This window comes from Rana temporaria, chromosome 4 (genome assembly GCF_905171775.1).
Source record: "Rana temporaria chromosome 4, aRanTem1.1, whole genome shotgun sequence".
Lineage (NCBI taxonomy): Eukaryota > Metazoa > Chordata > Amphibia > Anura > Ranidae > Rana > Rana temporaria.
Genome location: NC_053492.1, coordinates 189012847 through 189031876, shown reverse-complemented (window position 1 = coordinate 189031876; position 19030 = coordinate 189012847). Strand labels below are relative to the sequence as shown.

At 43.4% G+C, this 19030-nt stretch overlaps 1 protein-coding gene across 1 annotated transcript; it reads left to right on the top strand.

The window, feature by feature from the left end:
- Positions 1-16385: 16385 nt before the first annotated feature.
- Positions 16386-17736, top strand: LOC120935344 (MAM domain-containing protein 2-like). Its single transcript, XM_040347462.1, has 3 exons — positions 16386-16523; positions 16634-16890; positions 17058-17736. Exons 1-3 carry the CDS (start codon positions 16451-16453, stop codon positions 17151-17153), a joined length of 426 nt encoding a protein of 141 aa, XP_040203396.1. The 5' UTR covers positions 16386-16450; the 3' UTR covers positions 17154-17736.
- Positions 17737-19030: the final 1294 nt, after the last annotated feature.

Below are 19030 nucleotides of genomic sequence, written 5' to 3'. Positions count from 1 at the left end.
ATTTCAACAGTTGTGATAGGTGATATCCTTTTTCTTCGAACCTTTTGAGCAAAACATCTGCTTGTTTATCATAATCTTCAACTCTATGGCAGTTCCTTCTTATTCTAAGGAGTTGCCCCTTCGGGATATTAGATATCCACTTTGGGTGGTGACAGCTAGATGTAGGTATGTACCCATTCCTGTCTACGTTTTGGTACATAATGCTCCCTCATTCTTGAAAATCTCCAAGTCCAAATACTCTATGGTTTCTCTGTGCCATTTACCCGTAAATCTGATGCCGAATCGGTTCTGGTTGAGTTGTTGCATAAAGGATTCTAGTGTCTCTGGTGTTCCTTCCCATATAATGATGATATCATCTATGTAACGCCTGTACAATTTCATTTGTGTAATACGATGATTGTAAATGTACTGTTCTTCCCACATGTCCATGAATATATTTGCCGCGCTGGGGGCATATCGAGCCCCCATGGCTACTCCCCTTGTTTGCACGTAATATTCTTTGTTGTACCAGAAATGGTTGTTCTGCATCGCTAGTTGGAGTCCTTCTAGAATATAAGAGATTTGTTCCTGTCTCATGTCAGATTTTTCATGTAAATCTTTTTCTACACCCTTTAGGCCATCCACTTGATTTATACTTGTATACAACGATTCTACATCTATAGTAGCAAGTAGAAGGTTTCCTGTGTTATTGGTGTTTTGAAGTTCTTTAATCAGTTGGGTGCTATCTTTAAGGTGGGACTTCCCCTGGGACACTAGAGGTTTTAGGAACTGATCAAGGTATTCCCCTAATCTTGAAAAGACTGAGTTTATGCCGCTGATAATAGGCCTACCAGGCTTGTCAACTTGTCGTTTGTGAATTTTGGGGACCGGGTACATCACAGGTGTTTTTGTGGCTTCAGTCACCAGGTACCCAGCTTCCTTTTTAGTCAGAATATTCATATCTCGGCCCTTCTTGACATATGTCCTGAGTAGTTTATCATACTGAGTTTTTGGATTACCTTTGAGTTTCTTATATGTTCCTTCCACCTTCAGTAGATTTTCCATTTCCTTTTCATAATCTTTAATGTTTAAAATAACGAGCCCCCCCCCCTTGTCGGCTGGTCTAAAAACCACTCCCTTTTTCTTGGAGATTTCTTTAATAGTTTTCCATGTGTTCCGTGTATGTTTTTTACCTTTGTTAGTGATCTGTTTGATGTCTTGTTCCACCATTTTTTTAAAGGCCATCACACATTGATTTCCTTTTGTTTGTGGGTTATAGACCGAGTGGTTTTTAAGTTTTGTTTGTTTGTAAGTAGATTCTTCATGTTGCGTTTCATTAGGATTGAGGGCAAAGTGTTTCTTCAAATACATTTTCCTGAGAAATTTTTGGAGGTCTATGTACGTGTTGAAGTGGTCCATGTTTTTCTCCGGGGCATATTTGAGTCCCAAATCAAGTACCTTAAGTTCCTCCTCAGAGAAAGTGGCGTCACTTAAATTGTAAATGCCTTGGCCTAGTATTCTCTCTGCCTTTTTCTTCTTGCCCCCTCTCTTCCCTCTTGGCCTTCGTTTCTTTCTGTGTTCCAGTCTTCCGTAGTTGTATTTCTCTCCCATTCCTGCATTCTTCCTTGCCTCCCTTGGGGATCTTGGGTGTGTTGGCGTGGCTGGTATCCGGCTGCTTCCTGTCCTCTCTGGATATCTCGTGGGGTACCGTACTCCCCAGTTTGTCCTCGTTGTTTCCACGCGTGTCCTTTCCAGTTGGGATTCTTGTAAGAGAGTCTGGTTTGCCAGCGACCCGGTGGTCTGTCTTGGAAATTGGCCCTCTGAAAACCCCTATTGTCCCTTTGGTTGGTTCTATAGCGTGTTCCTGCATTCAGTCTGCCTTCTTGTTCTCTTTCATAGGGACTTCTATGTCGTCTAGGAGTATTGTTTCGTTGGTAATTGGGATTTCTGGAATATCTTGGTGTGGTATGTCCCGATTCCCTATATGGAATTCTTTGTTCTCATATTGTGTCTAATATGATGGTTAGGTGGATTTGGGGACCGTTGTTCCCTTTCTGGAGGTGTTTGAAATCTTAGTCTAGGACGACTGAATTCTTCCTCGTTATTTAGTTCATCGCTATCAGTTTCAGAGCTTTCTTCTGTGTATAATTCATCTATGTCTATAAGTTGTTCATCTTCAGTTTGCCACTTAATCAGTAACGTCCCGTTTGAATTTTTTCTGTTTCTTGGTTTGAATTTCTATATCATATTTTTTGATGGACTCTTGTAACTGTAATTCTTTTTCCTTATAATCAGGTTTTCCCACAAAGGGTAGTAGTGAGTTTTTTAGTTCCACTATATGAGCTTCTATCCCCTTCAATTTGAACTGTCTTCTTTTAATGATGACTTGTAGGAGGTCTCCTTCATTTTTGTTAAAAAACTGGTACCATTTTTCAGTAAGGGCCGGTTCGGTCAGGTGGTCATTTGGGTGAATGTCCCACCTTAATCTTCTTGGGGTGATTTTTTCTCGGACATAAGTTTCCAGGGTAGCTATGTCCCACCACACTCTTAGTTGTTTCTCTAGTGTATGCTTGAGCTGTCTAAACAGCCCACCCATATCTTGCTTAGTGGTGACTTGTTCCTGGTTGAAAATCCCACCTACGTCTATGTTCCTGTTGTTCATGTACCTGAAAATGTCCATGTCTGCAGAATAGGTACACACTAATGTGTGTGATGGAAAAAAAAATTGTGGTATATCCGCGCTAGGACTAAATGATTAAGCTGCTGCCCCCCTGCTTGTACCCTCCAATGAGGGTCAGTGAACTTAAAGCGGTTCTCCACCCTAAAGTGGAGTCCCGCTGATCGGAACCCTCCCCCCCCTCCGGTGTCACATTTGACACCTTTCAGGGGGGAGGGGGGTGCAGATACCTGTCTAAAGACAGGTATTTGCACCCACTTCCGGCCACACGCTACGGGCAAAAGACGGGTTTTTCTGACTTCCCGTCTGTCGCCCGTTGTGTGCTGGGAACACTCGGCTCCCAGCACACAGCGTGTGAGCCAATCGGCGGGCACAGCGCGACTCGCGCATGCGCCGTAGGGAACCGGGCAGTGAAGCCGCAGCGCTTCACTTCCTGGTTCCCTCAGCGTGGATGGCGGGGGGAGCAGCAGAGAGACGAGCGATCGCTCGTGCTCTGCTGCGATCAGCGCTGGACTCCAGGACAGGTAAGTATCCTAATATTAAAAGTCAGCAGCTGCAGTATTTGTAGCTGCTGGCTTTTAATATTTTTTCCCCATGGCACATCCGCTTTAAATTAGATGTATATTCAGGGGAAATTGGCGCTGCTAAGTTGGGATCTGGTAATATATATATAAAAGAAAATCTTTCTCCTTAGAAACACTTCACACCAATAGGAAACTAACTTGATACACCTGTCGGATAATTATTCATTAACTAGGCACAGGAGTGACACCTAGTGGACAAATTGAATGTGACACACTTTTTGTTGCTTTATATATAGGAATATAGGAAGCAAAGCACTTCTATTCTTCTCTTTTTTTCCCTTTTTCTTGTTTATTTTTTGCTTAACCAATACATTGATATTTAGAGGACACACGGGGTGTAACACTCCTGTTATGTTAGTTAATTGATTGAATTGGATCTCAGCTGCGGGGGTTTCTCAGAAACAAACCACTACCACACTCTTTTATATGGTCAAAGAGTTTAGGGTTAAATTCATCACAACCTCAATTTAGAGAAGCAAGATAATCAAGGAGCCTTTAAGTTCATAGCGTAGCATATACATATGAAACCAATAGAATGAATCTTCTATTAAATACAGACTGAACTTCCTTAGTATATGTTTAAATGGATAGATTGGTTAAAGACATGGACCGGTGCATGAATATGGTAACAGTCTCTGATATGTGATAATATAATGAGGCAGCTGTAAATACAATGCGGTTCTCAATGCATGAATATAGGAGTCATATCAAGCAGCATTAGGGTTAATAAGCAAGAGTCCTAAAGGTGAGTGCTATAGCAAGTCAGGTTAGTACTGTTATGATCATGCACTGAATACTTGTGGTTCTGTAGTAAGTTTTAGCTAGGAATGGATGTCCTAGGAAGACTGTAGTTTGAAGGTAGTGAGAGGAGCCTGGCTGAGAAGATGTCCTGGAGCATGGAGCAGTCCCTGGAGAGCTGAAGGCGGATGGGAGGTGAAGGAGTTGTTTCCTCAGAAGGAGGCAGAGGTCCGGGTGCAGCAAGTCCAGGCGTGATGGCTGTGAGTCCGAGGTGACGGCAGGGGTCCAACAAAATAACGGAACACCCTGCCGTCCGTGTTGCCAGTTTAAATAGCCTGCACAGCGCGGGAATGAAGCCGACACGCTGGACGCACTTCCGCATTCCAGCATGGAACGCAAGCAGGGCGCATCGGAAGTGACGTCGACCAAATCGAGAGAGGAGCGCAGCTGTGGGGTTTAAGCAAGGCTGCGCTCGTCTCGCAGAGAATAACGCCAGTGGCGTTACATACTCCCCTCCTCAAGGGGGCTACACCAGTGCCCCTATTAGGAGATGGACGGTTAGGATACCTGTGATGAAATTGCCTGATCAGGCGAGGAGCATGTAGGTGTGAAGAGTCTTCCCAAGAGTCTTCAAGTTGAGTGTAGCCTTTCCATTGTATTAAATATTGAATTACAGAACCTCTCTTTCTAGAATCTAGAATTTTTCCAATTTCGTACTCGGTTTCGCCCATGACTTCAACCGGAGGAGGGGGCCGTGAGATTCTGTTGGGGAATGGGTTAGGTATGAATGGTTTAACCACTTGACAACTGGGCACTTAAACACCCTTAATAACCAGACCAATTTTCAGCTTTTGGTGCTCTCACGTTTTGAATGACAATAACTCAGTCATACAACACTGTAACCAAATGAAATTTTTGTCCTTTTTTTCCCACAAATAGAGCTTTCTTTTGGTGGTATTTGATCACCTCTGCGTTTTTTTTTTTTTCGCTATTAATGAAAAAAGAACGAAAATTTTGTAAAAAAATGCATTTTTCTTCATTTCTATCATATCATTTTGTAAAAAATGAATTTTTCCTCATACATTTGGCCTAAAATGCATACTGCTACATATTTTTGGTAAAAAAAAAAAAAAAATGTGGATATTATTTAGTCTGGGTGAAAGTTATAGGGTCTACAAGCTATGGTACCAATTTCTGAAAATTGAACAATTTGATCACACCTGAAGTACTGACAGCTTCTCTCATTTCTTGAGACCCTAACAAGCCAATAAAGTACAAATACCCCCCAAATGACCCCTTTTTGGAAAGTAGACATTCCAAGGTAGTTAGTAAGAGTCATAGTTAGTTTTTTGAAGTTGTCATTTGTTCCCACAATTCTTTTTTTCATACCAATATTGTCATTATAACAGGTTATTTCTCTCACATGGCATGTATATTCCACAAATGGCACCCCAAAATATATTCTGCTGCTCCTCCTGAGTATGGCAATACCACATGTGTGAGACTTTTACACAGCGTGGCCACATACAGAGGCCCAACACCGAAGTAGCAACTTCAAGCATTCTAGGAGCATAAATTACACATCTAATCTCTCAACCACCTATTACACTTTTGAAGGCCCCGGAGCACCAGGACAATGGAAACGCCCACAAAGTGACCCCATTTTGGAAAACTAACACCCCAACGTATAATCTATGAGGCATAATGAGTCTTTTGAACAGTTCATTTTTTTCCAGATGTTTTTGGAAAATGTGGAAAAAAATAAAAACGCATTTTTTTTTACAGAAAGTTGTCCATTTATAGGATATTTCCAACACATAGCATGTACATAGAAAAAATTACACCCCAAAATATATTCTGCTGCTCCTCCTGAGTATGGCGATACCACATGTGTGAGACTTTTACACAGCGTGGCCACATACAGAGGCCAAACACCGAAGTAGCAACTTCAAGCATTCTAGGAGCATAAATTACACATCTAATCTCTCAACCACCTATTACATTTTTGAAGGCCCTGGAGCACCAGGACAATGGAAACGCCCACAAAGTGACCCCATTTTGGAAAGCTAACACCCCAACGTATAATCTATGAGGCATAATGAGTCTTTTGAACAGTTCATTTTTTTCCAGATGTTTTTGGAAAATGTGGAAAAAAATAAAAACGCATTTTTTTTTACAGAAAGTTGTCCATTTATAGGATATTTCCAACACATAGCATGTACATAGAAAAAATTACACCCCAAAATATATTCTGCTGCTCCTCCTGAGTATGGCGATACCACATGTGTGAGACTTTTACACAGCGTGGCCACATACAGAGGCCCAACACCAAAGTAGCAACTTCAAGCATTCTAGGAGCATAAATTACACATCTAATCTCTCAACCACCTATTACACTTTTGAAGGCCCTGGAGCACCAGGACAATGGAAACGCCCACAAAGTGACCCCATTTTGGAAAGCTAACACCCCAACGTATAATCTATGAGGCATAATGAGTCTTTTGAACAGTTCATTTTTTTCCAGATGTTTTTGGAAAATGTGGAAAAAAATAAAAACGCATTTTTTTTTACAGAAAGTTGTCCATTTATAGGATATTTCCAACACATAGCATGTACATAGAAAAAATTACACCCCAAAATATATTCTGCTGCTCCTCCTGAGTATGGCGATACCACATGTGTGAGACTTTTACACAGCGTGGCCACATACAGAGGCCCAACATCCAAGAAGCACCATCAGGTGTTCTAGGGACATAAATTACACATCCAGTTTCCTTACAATCTATCACATTTTTGAAGGGCCTTCATATTTCTAACACAGCATGTACATACCAAGAATTACACCCTAAAATACATTCTGCTGAGTAATGGGTAAAAAAAAAGAAGATTACCTGTGGTTTTAGTAGTGCAATTGTCCACAGAAGGAGAGCCCCGATCCAGGCAGCAGGCAGGGACGTGGTCACTGGTCAGCGACAGTGAATGGAATTGTCCAGGCAGCAGGCAGCAGGCAGGAATATTGTCCATAGTCAGTACAGTGCCAGCAGTGGCAAAATATTTGTCCTGGTAGGAACATGGTCCAAGTAGCGGGCCATGGGTAGGGGAATGGGGACAGGGGTAGAGGCTTCTCCCACCCAAATCTCTTTGAAGCCTCCGGGCAACCAGACCCTAATCCGGGAATGAGAAAACTAAAAAATTAGTTTTTTCATCCAGAAAAACAATTCTGGAGCCCCTCACATATGTGAGACCCCTGTGTTCCCACTAGTTTAGCAGGGTAAAAGATCAATCCAAGGGGCAGGCAAAAAACGTGGTCAAACAGTCCAGGGTCAGTTCCAGAGCAGGCAGAGGTAGGTACAGTTTAGGGTTAGGCAAAAGAGTGGTCGTATAACAAGCCAGGGTCAGTTCCAGAGAAGGCAGAGGTATGTTTAGGGTTAGGCAAAAGAGTGGTCGTATAACAGGCCATGGTCGGTTCCGGAGAAGGCAGAAGTATGTTTAGGGTTAGGCAAAAGAGTGGTCGTATAACAGGCCATGGTCGGTTCCAGAGAAGGCAGAGGTATGAGTGCAGTGGCATAAGGGGTGTGGGGGGGGGAATTAGAATTGCGTTTACCATACGTCCCTAATAATGAAGAAACGTATGGTAACAGCGGAAACATGTTCCAATACAGAGGCCTGGTTGGGAAGGACAATCGGGACAGTAATACGTGGTGTCTTTTCGAATTCCTCTTCTGGCGCACACCCGGCACCTCTTCTGATTTCTGTTGCCTGTTTCACGGGAGGGGGTTTGCTCAGGAAAGTGACGCTCATGCAGTCTGCTCACAGAATCAGAGCGAATATTTTCCGGTGGGTTTTCAGGGTACAAAAGGGCGGTGATGACTTCTTCTTGATAGTCCAGATATGATACGGGGTTCTCGGATGATTTTTTGTAAATTACATAGGAATTGTAGAAGGCCAAACTAAAAAAATAAATGGACACTTTCTTATACCAGTGGCGGGATTTTCTTGTGGGCAGGTAGGGTTCTAACATCTGGTCATTGAAGTCCACTCCCCCCATGAACAAATTATAGTCATAGATGCATTTTGGTTTTTGGATTGGGCTGGTTCTTTTGGGGACTTCCACGTGGGTGTCATTGTGGATTGATGAGAGCATGTGGACGTTCCGTTTGTCCCTCCACCTGACAGCCAATATCTCCTGGTTCCTCAATGCTGCAGACTCCCCTCGTCTGAGCTTTTGATCCACCAGTTTTTGCGGGAAGCCTTTCCTGTTGGGTCTTATTGTGCCACATGCTGGGGTATTCTGAAGGTAAAGACAGCGAAACAGGGGCAAGCTGGTGTAGAAATTATCCACATAAAGGTGGTATCCCTTTCCAAAGAGTGGATACATCAGATCCCAGACCACTTTTCCGCTGACTCCCATATACTCTGGACATTCAGGGGGATGCAGTTGGGAGTCCTTCCCTTCATACACCATGAATGAGTAGAGGTACCCTGTGGCTCTGTCGCAAAGCTTGTACATTTTGACCCCATATCGGGCCCTTTTGCTGGGGATGAACTGCTTGATGCCCAGCCTGCCTGAGAATTTGACAAGGGACTCGTCCACAGATATGTTCTGGTCAGGGGTATATAATTGGGGAAATTGTTGAGCGAAAAAATTTAAAAGTGGCAGAATTTTATATAGCTTGTCAAAAGCAGGGTCATTTCGGGGAGGGCACTGGGCGTTGTCGTTAAAGTGGAGGAACCGCATAATTATTAAATATCGGGATCTTGGCATAAGGGAGGAGAAGAGTGGCATGTGGTGAATGGGTTTGGTGGACCAGTAGGAGTACAATTGTTTTTTTTTTTAAAGTGCCATAGTAAAGGTTAGGCCTAAGAACATTTTAAATTCGTCCACGGTTAGTTCTCTCCACTCAAAGGGCGGGCATATCTGGAACCAGGGTTACTTCTTACGTACTGTTGTGCGTAGAGATTGCACTGGGCCACAATGAAGGATAGGAAATCTTCGGTGAAAACTAAATTAAAAAAATTAATCATAGAAAAGTTTTCTGTGTTCACCTGGACACCTGGCTGGGCAGTGAAGGGGGGGATATTTGCTGCTCCGGAATTAGGGGGAAGCCACAGGGGGTTTTGAAGGCCATAGGGAAGGCTGGCATGGCCCCTATCCCTTTGGGGCTGAGATGACACCCTACTGGTGCCTGGGCTTTGTTGCAGTGGCACATCGCTTGAGGTGGACGGCACAGCTCTTGAGGTGGATGGCACAGCTCTTGAGGTGGACGGCACAGCTCTTGAGGTGGACGGCACAGCTCTTGGGGTGGACGGCACATCGCTTGGGGTGGACGGCACAGCGCTTGGGGTGGACGGCACAGCGCTTGGGGTGGACGGCACAGCGCTTGGGGTGGACGGCACATCGCTTGAGGTGGACGGCACATCGCTTGAGGTGGACGGCCCTGCGCGTCTGGGAGTAGGCCGCTTCTCCACGCCAGCACTCCTTTTTTTCCTGGGCACATGTTCTTCTTCAGATTCTGAATCGGACCCACTGTCTATAACGGGTTCATAGGCCGAATCAGAATCGGACAGAGACTCCTCGCTGCTCTCATCGCTCATGGCAAGTAGAAGATGTACGGCCTGCTCGCCGGTAAAGAATTTTTTTGCCATACTGGTGGCTGGTGAGGCTGTACTGCAGAGTACTGTGGTGGCACTGGTGGACACAGGTGGGCACAGGCGGCACTTATGTGCACTGTAGTGGCACGGGTGTGGCTCTGGTGGGCACAGGCGGCACTGGTGGGCACAGGCGGCACAGGTGGCTCTGGTGGGCACAGGTGGCTCTGGTGTGCACCGATTAGCACCGATTAGCACCGATTAGCAGCACTGGTGGACACAGGCAGCACTGGTGGGCACAGGCAGCACTGGAGGGCACAGGCGGCACTGGTGGGCACAGGTGGCCGTGGTGGCACAGGCGGCACTGGTGGCACAGGCGGCACTGGTGGGCGCAGGCGGCACTGGCGGGCGCAGGCGGCACTGGTGGGCGCAGGCGGCACTGGTGGGCACAGGCGGCACTGGTACGGCACTGCTGTGGCAATATTATAGGACTGGTGCGGCTCTGGTGACTGGTGCGGCTCTGGTGACACTGGTGCGGCTCTGGTGACACTGATGCGGCACAGATGTGGCACTATGGGCACTATAAACTCACAGTTTATCTCCTCTTCTCTCCCGCTGATACTGTGTGAGGAGAGGAGAGGAGGTAAACTTTCCCTGACCTCCTTTGTTTACATTGTGATCGCGCCGTCATTGGACGGCGCGATCACATGGTAAATGACCGTTGTTGCTGGTCATTTACCTAGATCTGTGTAGCGCCGGGTCTCATAGACCCGGCGCGCACAAAATTTTCTGTGTGCGCGCCCGAGGCGGCGCGCATTGCTGCTTCTTCGGGGCGCCGTTTCAGAACGGCGACCCCCAGTTAAGCAACCACCTTGCCGCCGTTTCCAGACGGCGGCTGGTGGGGAAGTGGTTAATAAGGGACACATGGAATGAAGGATGTATTTTCCAATCAGAAGGTAACTGTAATCTTACTGCGTTGGAGTTATTCACATGAGAAATGGGGTAAGGTCCTGTGAATTGTCGTCCAAGTTTTTTTCGAGGGTATGTTTAAAACGTAAGTTTCTGGTGGAAAGCCACACTAAATCACCCACCTTGTAAACCGGAGGTATTGATCTGTGACCATCATAATTACGTTTTTGTCGTAACTGGGCAGCTTCCAAATTAGAACGTAAAATTGGAAGTATCTTCTTCAAATTAGCAAGATAATGTTCTACTGCAGGAACGTTGCTTGAGAGGGAAGAGGATGGCATGCTATTTGGGTGAAAGCCGTAGTTCGCATAAAATGGTGAGAATTGGGATGAAGAGCTGGTAGAGTTATTATATGCGAATTCCGCGTGGGGAAGCAGTTGAAACCAATCATCTTGGAGATGGGTACAATAGCAACGAAAATACTGTTCCAAGATCTGATTAATGCGTTCCGTCTGTCCGTTTGTCTGCGGATGGTAAGCAGTAGACATACGGTGATCAATCCTTAAGGTATTACATAGAGCCTTCCAGAATTTGGAGATGAACTGGGATCCTCGATCCGAGATAATCTGAGAGGGTAGCCCATGAAGTTTGAGAATATTGTTAATGAAGGCAGTTGCTGTCTCAAGAGAGGTTGGTAGATTTTTTAAAGGAATAAAATGTGCCATTTTTGTAAGTAGATCTACGGTGACCATAATGGTGTTGGCACCATTTGATCTAGGAAGATCAAAAGGAGGTTTTCTTGAGAGTTTGTTAGTGGCACAAATCTCGCAGGAATTGACATAATCATGGACCATTTTAGCTAAATGGGGCCACCAGTAATGTCTTTTCACAAGATGAATCGTTTTAGTAATTCCCGGGTGGCCAGCTAATGGGGAATCATGTAGTTGTTTGAGTAATGTCAACTGTAATTGTGGAGGAACATACAATTTACCTTTGTAGGTGTATAGTCCATCTGACTCCTTTAGGATTCCTTTAGGTAGATTTGATGTATCCTCGCACATAGACTGGGAGAGTAACTGTTTGAAGGAGGTAGTTACTCCAATGAAGCGGTTTGAGGGTATGATGGAGTGTGGTGGAATTTCAGTGGTCTCATCTTCATACATGCGAGATAGGGAATCAGCCTTTAAGTTTTGTGAACCAGGCCTATAAGAAATATAGAAGTCAAATCTGTCAAAAAATAGACTCCACCTCACCTGTCGGGCGGACAGAGTCTTGCAAGCCTTTAAATGTTGCAGATTACGATGGTCTGTCAGTATGGTGATTGGGTATGTAAATCCCTCTAGAAGATGTCTCCAATTGGCTAAGGCATCTTTAATTGTGAGCAGTTCTTTTTCTCCAATTGGGTAGTTCTTTTCTGCAGAGGTTAGAGTTCTAGAATAAAAAGCCACTGGGTGTAGGGGATCAGACAAAGTTGGTTGTTGGGAAAGTACAGCACCCAAAGCGAAGTGAGAGGCATCTACTTCCAAAGTGAAATGGAATTGGGGGTTTGGTAGTTCAAGAATAGGAGCCGTAGTATAAGAAAGTTTCAGTGAATCAAAAGATCTTTGTGCTTCATCTGGCCAACTGAAAGGTGTGTTTTTGCTAGTTAAAGCATTTAAAGGTTTGACAATCTCTGAGAAATTCTTGATAAACTTCCTGTAGTAATTAGAAAATCCAAGGAAGTGATTTGATACCCGAGAAAGGAAATGGATGTCTGACTGAAAACACACTTTTCAAGCTTGACATATAAACAATGAGTTCTGAGTCTACCCAAAACCCATCTTACATGTTTAGTGTGTTCTTCGAAAGTGTCAGAAAAAATCAAAATGTCATCCAGATAGATTACAACACAAATGTCTAATACATCACGGAAAATGTTGTTGATGAAACGTTGGAAAGTTGCAGGTGCATTACATAACCCAAAAGGCATTACCAAATACTCAAAAAGTCCATAGCGAGTCTTGAATGCGGTTTTCCACTCATCCCCTGGACGAATCCTGATTAAATTGTATGCACCTCTGAGATCTAGTTTTGTAAAGATCTTGGAGGTTTGCAACCGTTCTATTAATTCCGGAATAAGAGGCAGGGGATAACGATTTTTTACCGTGATGTTGTTCACTGATCGATAATCTATTATAGGTCTGAGGGAACCATCTTTGTTTTTTACGAAAAACATGGCGGCACTTGTCGGGGAAGTGGAGGGTCTAATGAAACCCTTTTTTAGGTTATCGTCGAGATAGTCCTTAAGATGGACCAGTTCTGGCTGAGATAATGGGTAAATTCTAGCAGTTGGAAGAGGCTTATCTGGGATAAGGTCAATGGGACAGTCATATATTCTATGAGGTGGAAGTATCTCTGCATTAGTTTTGCTGAAAACATCGGAAAAATCATGTAAATAGGTTGGAAGACCGTCACAGTTCACACTAGCTAAAAGTATGTTATGGATGGGATAGCAAGTTTCTTTACAAAATGTAGAATCAAGAGTAATTGCAGTATCGGACCAATGGATAATTGGGTGGTGAAGATGTAACCATGGTAGGCCTAACACTATTGGAAATAAAGGTGATGGAATGACATCAAAAACCAAGGTCTCAGTATGGGCATTACCACAAGTAACCAGCAGGGGTACAGTTTGAGATTGGACTGGGCCAAAAGAGGAAGTAGAGCCATCAATGAAAGTGACAGACAAAGGGGTTTGCTTTACCACACAAGGGATTTTATTTAAATTAACAAAACGTAAATCAATAAAGTTGCCACAGGCACCAGTGTCGACCATTGCATCAATGGTTGTCCTATCTTGGTCCCACTGTAAGGTAAGGGTGAGATATATATAGTTATTAGTGGTAGGTCCAGATGTAATACTAGTTACATTGAATTTACTAATGTTAAAGTTATTACCTTCAGACCTATTCTTTAGGATTGGGCAAGAAGAAACAATGTGGTCAGGGGCGGAACAATAAAGACAGAGATTCTGTGCTCTTCTTCTTTGTTTCTCAGCTGGAGATAATGGGCCTTTAATTGTACAAACTTCCATAGGAACTTCCTTTGGGGGGATCTGGACCTCCTAAAAGGTGTAGGTTTATAGGAAAAGGCACGTTCAGCCTTCCTTTCTCTGAGTCGGCGATCAATAGAGAGAGAGAGATGCATAAGATCCTCTAAGGAAGCAGGAATTTCAACACGGGCAAGTTCATCTTTTATAGACTCTGTCAGAGTAGTAGGTCCGGGGGCGTAACTCAAACATAAGACGACAAGAACTAATAAATTGGCAGAATTTTTTTCTGTCACCTGAAAAAGGTTCCGGAGGGCAGACCTTGGGTTCAGGTCGCTCCCTAGCTTGAGGAAAATTTTGATTACGGAGAACCTCATTCTCTAAACGGAGATCAGTCAAATTAGTGGTGAGAGTGTCCACACGCTGTGATAGTCCCACTAAGTGGTTTGCAAGCTCCGCTGGATCCATTAATTTTTTAAGAAGGTTCTGCTATTATGTAACACTCCTGCTATGTTAGTTAATTGATTGAATTGGATCTCAGCTGCGGAGGTTTCTCAGAAACAAACCACTACCACACTCTTTTATATGGTCAAAGAGTTTAGGGTTAAATTCATCACAACCTCAATTTAGAGAAGCAAGATAATCAAGGAGCCTTTAAGTTCATAGCGTAGCATATACATATGAAACCAATAGAATGAATCTTCTATTAAATACAGACTGAACTTCCTTAGTATATGTTTAAATGGATAGATTGGTTAAAGACATGGACCGGTGCATGAATATGGTAACAGTCTCTGATATGTGATAATATAATTAGGCAGCTGTAAATACAATGCGGTTCTCAATGCATGAATATAGGAGTCATATCAAGCAGCATTAGGGTTAATAAGCAAGAGTCCTATAGGTGAGTGCTATAGCAAGTCAGGTTAGTACTGTTATGATCATGCACTGAATACTTGCGGTTCTGAAGTAAGTTTTAGCTAGGAATGGATGTCCTAGGAAGACTGTAGTTTGAAGGTAGTGAGAGGAGCCTGGCTGAGAAGATGTCCTGGAGCATGGAGCAGTCCCTGGAGAGCTGAAGGCGGATGGGAGGTGAAGGAGTTGTTTCCTCAGAAGGAGGCAGAGGTCCGGGTGCAGCAAGTCCAGGCGTGATGGCTGTGAGTCCGAGGTGACGGCAGGGGTCCAACAAAATAGCGGAACACCCTGCCGTCCGTGTTGCCAGTTTAAATAGCCCGCACAGCGCGAGAATGAAGCCGACACGCTGGACGCACTTCCGCGTTCCAGTGTGGAACGCAAGCAGGGCGCATCAGAAGTGTCGTCGACCAATTCGAGAGAGGAGCGCAGCTGTGGGGTTTAAGCAAGGCTGCGCTCGTCTCGCAGAGAATAATGCCAGTGGTGTTACACGGGGTGATTGCAATTCTAAGGCCCCGTACACACGACCAAACATGTATGCTGAAACTGGTCCGCGGACCAGTTTCAGCATACATGTTCGGTCGTGTGTAGGTGCGAGCGGGCCGAATTCCAGCAAACATTTGCCCGCCAGGCCTTTTCCCAGCAGACAAATATTCCTGGAAGTGTTTTAAAACCGTCCGCTGGAATCCTGCCCGCTCGGACATGTACGGTCATCAGTACAGACCTACCGTACATGTCCGAGCGCCCTCCGTCCCTCGCATGCGTCGAATGACTTCGACGCATGCGTGGAAGCCTTTAAATGGCAGGCCCGCCCACGTCGCCGCATCATCGCCGCGTCATCGTCGCGGCGATGACGCGGACACGCCCCGCGTATTGTTTACGCGCGGACTTCTGTACGATGGTTAGTATTGCCATCGTACAGAAGCCCTCTGGCAGACATGTACGGTGAAAACGGTCCGACGGACCGGTTTCATCGTACATGTTTGCTCGTTAGTACCCGGCCTCAGGGACACATGCGGTCAGATACTGCAAACTAATAAAAGGGGTACCCAAACACCAGTGGAAGCTCCCTTCATGAGCATGTCACAGGAAGGGACCTGACACTATATATAGTTCTTACATTTACCTAATCAGAGTACATTGAATACCTACTACAGTACCAACTTAGCAGCGCCAATTTCCCCTGAATATACATCTAATTTAAGTTCACTGACCCTCATTGGAGGGTACAAGCAGGGGGGCAGAAGCTTAATCATTTAGTCCTAGCGCGGATATACCACAACAGTATTTACATATTTGACGTGTAAATCAATGAAAGCTCCCCTTGCGGCCAGCATAAATATGCGCCCAAGATACAGCGGCGTAGGAGACTTACGTCGGTCGGATGAGACCAAAATTCAGGCGTGTCTTCTATTAAGAATTAGGCGCAGAGATACGACAGGGCATCCGTGCACTTACGCAGCGTATCAGAAGATACGTCGGCGTATGTGTCTGTGAATCTGGGCCTACTGTATGTACATTTTTATAATCCTGTTCAGTTCTTTTTGTTATTCGCATACCTCTGCACAATGTACAGCTAAGAGGGAAACAAAACGTTCTCAGTTACAGCTATGAAATATAGAAGTGTGACCTCCGTATCCCAGCCTACTGACAATAATGGATCAGCAGCCGACTCGGTCACCTCTATGCATATTACTCCAGTAAACATGTTCACTGTGTCAGGCTGAATTGGCTCTAGAATACAGTGGTGTGTGTTTGGTTGAATAGCTGTCCCTTCCTCTATCATTATGGCTGGTGCTGTATAGGGGATTGCCTTACGCTGATACAAAGATACATTAATATACTTACCAATTTATGAAAAGCATAGCTTATGATATCTGCCACAAGTTCAGCTTTAACGCTTGCACATGCATTATACAATATGCACAATATAACTCATAAATGTTATCTGTGTTTCCTAAAACAGATGTATGCCATATAGATTGTTCTTTTGATGTGAACTTGTGTAACTGGAAGCAATCAACGAGTGATAACATGGACTGGATACACTGGAATGGCTCAACCCCTTCTTATTTTACTGGACCATCCTTTGACCACACAACAGGATGTAAGTCATTTATTTACTTACTTTCTCTGTTTTTATTAGTTTATATAACTCCCAAAATAATGGTTCATAACAGAAAAGGTACTTCAGCATTAATATTTTAATTTAAACAGATGGCTACTATCTATACATTAATGGACAGGATTCAGAAGAGGGAGACTTTGCAAGATTGGAGAGTCCTGCAAATTGTTTCACTGGAACTCATTGCTTACAGTTTTGGTATCACATGTATGGAGCAGCAAAATACATGATGCTGAGGGTGTCAGTACTAAGAGATGATGGTTTGGAAACTGTCATCACTATAGAAGGAGATCATGGGGACATGTGGTATTTAGAGAAGATTTTCCTGCCTGAAAGTGATATTATCCAGGTATGCAATGTATTTCTTTTGCCAAATGAATTTTTAATAAATCTATTACAAATAGTTTGATCTCTTTTTGTGTGTTATTGTGCTTTTTAGTCATTGTGCTCTTTGCACTGGCATATTATAAACCCAGTTCTGGGTATTAGCTATAACCTCATGAATTTTCTCAACAGATTTTCATTGATGGTGTCAGAGGTGAAGATTTCCGCAGTGATGTTGCTATAGATGATATTTCTTTTTACCCAGGATACTGTTCTGGTAAGCTGTGATCCATTCATGACAGACTATTTGCTTGGCTATTTCCTAGTCTTAAAATAATATCTAATAAAGGCTGAGCATTTCAGTTTAATATGATTAAATAATTGCCACAAAGGCAGATGGGGCTTGTAGTTCATTTATTCATTCACAGATCTAAAGATGGTGGAATACAGGAGGAAAGTGATAAGATCAAAGGTAAAATAAATCTGGCATACAATGACAATACAAATGACAGTGGTGCACCTGTAAAAAGCACCAGCGAAAACATCAACATGAAGGCTGTCAATGAAGCATCAGGGGCTCAGGTTAATCTTGCTTTTGAGAGTGATGAATACCTAAATGAAGCTGATGAAATTACAGTATTTTTATATAAATTAAGTCAAACTTTCTATTTTTGATTCTGTACCATGCACTATATGCTAGTAAATTGCACCCCATCCTTTGATCTAATTGTCAGATTTCCAAAACATGCTACATTATATATTTTTTTACACTATGTCATGTATAAATTATAATATATTCCATGCATTAGAAATTATATTGTTTGTAAAGATGTAACACGTTGGCTGTCATTTGAACCTGCTCAATAAAATGATTATTGTCATGAATATGCATCAAGTCTGTCTGCTTACCTGATCTCCATGTGTTCATTAGAGGCTGACCCTGTTCTGGTTTCCCTTTTTATCACTTCCTCTTCCTGTATGGCTCCACCCTAGTCCATCCCAGGAAGCCTATATTAACCGTTACTCTACAGGTCTGCAGTGCTGTTCAACAGTGTTCCTATGCTTAGTTCCTGTCTGCAGTGTAGTTTGCTAGTTCCTGTTTGCAGAGTGCTACGATCATCTTTCCGTGTACCGTTTTGGCTTGTCCCCGAATTCCTTGTCTGCCTGTGCCCCTGACTATTTGCATTTCCCACGGTTATCCTTGTCTGCCTGTTGCCCTGACCTCGGCCTGTCCATCACCACTGTTTGTCCTGCTGGCTGCTTCCCCTTTCTCCCTGCGGAGTGTGACTTAAGGAATCCCGGGAACGCGACCTGGACCCAGTTGCGGCCAAGACCATCCTTACCATCAAAGGCTCTGGTGAATACAAAACTGGGTCTTAGACTCCGCGCCCTGGGTGATCTTGGGTTACGCTTCCTCCCTGCCAGCAATAGTCGGCTATAGGGTTCACTTCCCTGTGGTGCATCCCTGACCCCTACGGGGTGCACTTGTCACCTGGCCACAGGTGACCTGACAATTATTATGCATTTAAATGGTAGTAAGCATAATTGTATTACACCACAGAAAAGTTGATAGAATGGCTTTGAAACAAGATAAAGTAGTTATAGAAGGTACAATAAAGATATAGGAGACACAAATCAATAATATCCTACAAACTAAATGGTATGCAGCAGAAATATACATATATATATATATATATATATATATATATATATATATATATATATATATATATATATATATATATATATATATATATATGTATATATATATATATATATATATATGTATATATATATATATATATATATATATATATATATATCCATAATTATAATCTTTATTGAAGTTTTGACGTTTTGTATCAGTATTAACACAAACACAAACTTTCACATAGCCTTCAATCATGTGTCTCTCTATTTCTGAATAAATCCACCACAATCTACATTATCAAAGAAAGGCCCATATATATATTTACAGTCTACAAGAAGGGGAAGAACATCTCCACAAACCCAACCCTCAGCCACTCAGGGAATACAAAAAACAGATAATTCTCTCTCCTCTCTTTCCCATCACCTCCACCCTTGCCTCCATGCCCCAAATAACTAATTTTCAGTGTAACCCACTTCCAAAAACTCCCTCATCTTCGAGGATGCAAATAAAGATT